The following is a 5,216-nucleotide window of genomic DNA, read 5'->3' on the forward strand; positions in this document are numbered from 1 at the left end:
TGTATCTATATATCTATATGAACATTTGTCATCTTTTTCTTACATCCATCATAGCATCATCTAACTCAAAACTATATGTAATTTTAATTCATTATCAATGAAAGACCTTTATTAGAATATTACAAACTGAGAAGGAAACTTTCATATGCATTTTACTCTATTTCACATGTTGATAAAGGTAGGAGCTTAACTCACCTAGCTGTAAATTGAAATAAGAATTCAGAGAATTTATAGCAGATATGCATTTGAGTGACTTCCATTAGATTCTCACTAGAATATTGATAAATACTTATAATTATTTTATGTTGATGAAATATGAATCTATAACTCTTAGTTTATTTTTAAATATTTGCCTACATGCATAAAGAAAATAAGTCCATTGTAGAAATTGACAGTCTATAGATGGATGCAAAAGAAATCAAATGCTACATAGTCAATGAAGTGGTAAACATCATGTAGTATTGATGAGTAAAATTTGTTCTTTGTAATTTCACTTTGAAACACCACTGTGTCCCTTAGATTAATTTCTCTTTCTACATACAATTTTTAAATAAAGGCATTTATCATAATTTTGAAACTCAGATATCAAAACTTGTTTCCCTGTGCTTTGAGTTCTTGCCCGATATCATACATAAATTTTGTTATGCTTATCACTGATACCCAAAAGTCAGTATCTTGATCATTAATTTTCATTATTTTTAAGCAGTAGAAAAGAATCATGGAGGGATAGCTTAACACACACGAGCACTTATTGCTCTTGCAGAGAACCTATGTTTAATTCATAGTATCTACATTATGGCAACAACAATCTCTAACTTAATTCAAGGGGAACAAATGCTCTCTTTAAAAACTCTCAGGAATCATGCACACACACATACTGCAGCTACACATATGCAAGCAAAGCATTCATGCTTTTAAGTGATCAGACAAACACATGGTGTACACACACAGGCAAAGAAACATTAATGCTCTTCAGAGAACAGGTATACATGTGGTGTTCATACACATAAGCAGGCTAAATGTTCATACACATTAACCTAAATACATTTTAATTCATTTAAAATAGAGAAAGTTGTCTTTCAAATTTGATTAAGTGATTTAGTTTTCAAAGATGACCTGAAACGTACATACAAAGGTTTGTATCTGTGTCAGTTATTAGATTCTGCATTAGAGCAGTTCATAGTTCTCATCACAATGAACGGCAGATATTGCAGGAATCAGAAAGAGCACTGTGGATAAGTGAGACTCCAGAATATATTAACTGTATTACATCTCAGTTTGCATGAGGATGATGAAATTTTCATAAGCAAAAGCTAGAAAAGTATTGACTTTTTCTGTTATAAAATTTCCCACACTATAAAAATAAACTATATTGGAAGAAGTAATATTTTATATTTTGATATGATCATAATTTCCAGATCTAAGAATAAGTTGAACAAAAAAGTCAAATATAAATTACAATCCATCCCTTTCCCTAAAACCATACTTACCTTCATCTTTTGAAACTTTTCTGCTCTCGGAGAATGTTGAAGTTTTTGATGCCTGAAAATTAAACTGCTTTTCTGGAGATGACAACTGTGATGAGATCCTACAACAAATTCTTGGCAACAACCACTAAGTTATCCTATATATGAGGATATTTAGTTTGCAAACTTGTATGACTAGATAATATAAAATACCACTTCATTCTACTGTTTTCTCAAATAATATGAATAGTCTGAGGTATGCTTCTCAGAAGTAGAAGAAAAATAGAAATTATAACATTTAGTAATATTTCAGGGAGTATTGCTTTCTGTCTACACACACCATTTATGAAGAAACATGAAGAATATTTTAAGTTATTGCCAGATTATTTGCAGAGTACTAGCATTTCTTGTGTTTTAATAAACAGTGCCTAGAAATGTGTGTATCATTACCTATAAATGTAGATAATTGATGTGTAAAATAAATAGAAAATTGTAGTTTATAGCATGTGATGTATAGGCACCTTTATATGATCACTTGCAAGGATACCCAAAATTTTCTAAATAATAAAAAATAAATTCTGTAAGTGTGCCATGTCAGAATTTTTGCCCATGAAACAATGAGATAAGTAATAAGGAAAGTGTACATTTCATTTTACATTACTTGAACTGCAAAATTAATCAAAATCATGCTAAAGTCAGAAAGTATGTGTGTAAAGTGTGCTACAATGTGTCACTTTCATCATCTTTTGTGACATTTATAAAGATCTGACATTGTTGCGAGAGGTCCTTCCGCTCCTCCAGCCTATAGCCGCTGAGATACCGGCCCATTTAAAAAAGTGGCCACTTCCCTCTCCTCTCTCTCTTCACTTCCTGCTCCGCTGGTGACTAGACTCCCTTCCTGGTTACGCAGAGGGCTGTTGTCTGGGACGGAGATCTGTAAGTTTTTTCCCCTTTAAATAAATATCACCCTATTAATCATAATTCCAAACTGATGTGGCATTGTTAGTGACTTACGCCTTCATGACATTGAAAACAAAGAGGAGGAACAACAGTTTAATAATACAGATATAGATTACATTTTTTGAAAGAAATATTTTGTTTAAAATATTCTATCCCACCACTTATTAAAACTAGCTCCTTTATCTTTTGCAGATGGTACGACATTTTATATTCTTTCCCTCTCTTTCAAGAATCATGCAGCTGAGTATCAATGTGACCAATTTCCTTCTCCTTGGCTTGACATAGGACCCCAGGAGGAAGAACATGGTGCTTGCCATTTTCCTGCTCTTTTATATGGGGACATTAGTGGGTAACTTGCTAATCTTTGCTACCATCAAGACAAGTCAGGCACTTGGGAGTCCTATGTACTACTTCCTGTTCTACTTACCCTTGTCTAACACCTGCTTCTCTACAACCATAGCCCCCAGGACAATTGTGGATTCCCTGATGGAGGAGGCCTCTACTTCTTTCAGTGAGTGCATAATCCAAGTCTCTGCATTACATTTATTTGGCTCCCAGGAGATCTTCATCCTCATCCTCATGGCTGTTGACCGCTATGTAGCCATCTGTAAGACCCTTCACTTCATGACCATCATGAGCCACCAGGTCTGTGGGATGCTGGTGGCCATAGCCTGGATGGGATCCTGTGTGCATGCTTTAGTTCAGACACTTCTGGCCTTGAGTTTACCCTTCTGTGGTCCCAACAAGATTGGCCATTATTTCTGTGACTTGCAGCCACTGTTGAAAATTGCCTGTTCAGACACATATATGATCAACCTTCTCTTTGTGGCTAACAGTGGGACCCTATGCACAGTTAGTTTTCTCATGCTCATGGTCTCATATGTCATCATCCTTTATTCCTTGAGAAACCACAGTGCCGAAGGGAGGAAAAAAGCCCTGTTCACTTGTGTCTCCCACATCATTGTAGTCATCTTGCTTCTTGTGCCTAGCATATTTATATATACACGTCCTGCAACCACCTTCTCCATGGACAAGATGATATCAGTGTTTTATACAATTTGTACACCCTTTCTCAACCCTCTGATTTACACACTGAGGAATGCAGAGGTGAAAAATGCCATGAGGAAGCTTTGGAGCAAAAGATACCTCAGGTGACATATAAGAAATTAAAATTTGAGTTTATTTTAATAATGAAAATCTTAGCTTTCAATTACATGGTTAGAATAACACTGTCCTGGGAATGGTGATTTGTTTCCTTCTAAAGAATGAGCAAAATGGATGCTTCCTGAAGTAAATACCAAGTTATTGTGTTTTTTTTTGAAAAGAAGACAGGAGGGAGAAGTGAATATTTATCTGATTGACTTTGTTTTAAATGCTGATCCCTCTTAGGCCCATGTTTAGGGCAAACAACTTATATTCAGAGCATGTAATGTTTACCCTATCTCAAATGATTTCCTTTATTATAGATTTTTTCTTTTGATTCTATTTACTCATGACATTTCTATCCATCTTTCTGTCAATCAAAGGAAAGCACTGTAATCACAAATTTATAGAAGATTTCTTTCAAGGTACAGTGTGCATGTGTTATTTGTGAGAGATAGTCTGTGTGTATGTGTGTGTGTGTGTGTACATGTATGAGCACAATCAAACTTTAACTTATTTCTTATTCTTTTTAAAGAATTATTGATTATTGTGGATTTCACATAATGCATCTCAGGACCTCTCATTTCCTCCCATTACTTCTGCCCTATGCCTTTTTCAACTGTGTCCCCAAAACAAAATTATAAAGGTAAAAAAGTGTTAACCCCTCAAAAAAATTTTAAAAAAATCTTGACATGGAAGCTGTAATGGTTCCCAATGAGTCATCCAATATACTTTTTAGTTAATACATCTTTACTTGTAGGTGTTGATTGCAAAAAGTCCTTGGTCTGTTTCAAGGCCTCTGGCTTGTGCTACGCCACTGATGGTGGTCTATCACTGAGCCTCTTGGATATCCTATTGTTGCCTTGAGTTCTGGAGTTCCTGCAGCTTTGGATCTGCAGGTCCAGTCCCTTTATATGCTCCAGCAGTAACTAGATGAAGTGGGTGTAGTGATGGGCTACCTCGTAGTCCTTGGTCTTGGCCTGGGTGTTAGCTGGGTTGGTCAGTCTCTCAATTTTTCCCATTGCCATTACTCAGGTAAACTCTGCAGCACTAATCCACCGATTTCATCCAATGTAGCATGCAGTAAGGAGCTGAACTGGTTCTCTTTCTTTCCCTCCTTGGATCCAAATCAACTGCATTCATACAACCAGAGTCAGCTCTACTGTTTTGCCACTGTGGAGGCACATACCTTAGTCATCAACTTGGTCACAGGTTGTGGACTAGACTCTGCCTTTACCAGGGCCCTTGGTGAAAAGGGGAGCCTCAGACATCAATAAAATACATCAGGGTCACAGACCAAGTAATGGCCATTGGCAGCAACCTAAATTGAGACATCTGGTTCTGGGTGGCAAATAGGGCATACACCTCAGCCAATTCCTCACTACTCTCTCCTCTTCAGATCTGCCTCTCTCCTCATCACATGAAATGTTCTGCCTCTCTCTTTTACTCCCATTTCTTCAACCTGTGCTAATTCACCACAAAGGTGTCCAATTGCCCACTGTGATAGGCACTGGACAAACTCCTAGGTGAAATATTCTCACCCCAAATCTAGAGACCTGGGGCAGAGCTGTGCTTGTCCTCAAATGTCTGCCTGGCTTGAAAAATGCCAGAAGATTCTTGGGTTAAATTCTTCCTGCCTTTACTCCT

At 36.7% G+C, this 5,216-nt stretch overlaps 1 protein-coding gene across 1 annotated transcript; it reads left to right on the top strand.

Annotated features, from left to right (window-relative positions):
* Window positions 1–2,586: 2,586 nt before the first annotated feature.
* LOC101980696 (olfactory receptor 4C11-like) lies at window positions 2,587–3,602 on the top strand. Its single transcript, XM_013354997.2, is given in 1 exon segment — window positions 2,587–3,602. A coding segment is annotated over 1 exon segment (963 nt). The 5' UTR covers window positions 2,587–2,618; the 3' UTR covers window positions 3,582–3,602.
* The last annotated feature ends 1,614 nt before the right edge of the window (window positions 3,603–5,216 follow it).

This window comes from Microtus ochrogaster, unplaced genomic scaffold (assembly GCF_000317375.1).
Source record: "Microtus ochrogaster isolate Prairie Vole_2 unplaced genomic scaffold, MicOch1.0 UNK85, whole genome shotgun sequence".
In the NCBI taxonomy this organism is placed as follows: domain Eukaryota; kingdom Metazoa; phylum Chordata; class Mammalia; order Rodentia; family Cricetidae; genus Microtus; species Microtus ochrogaster.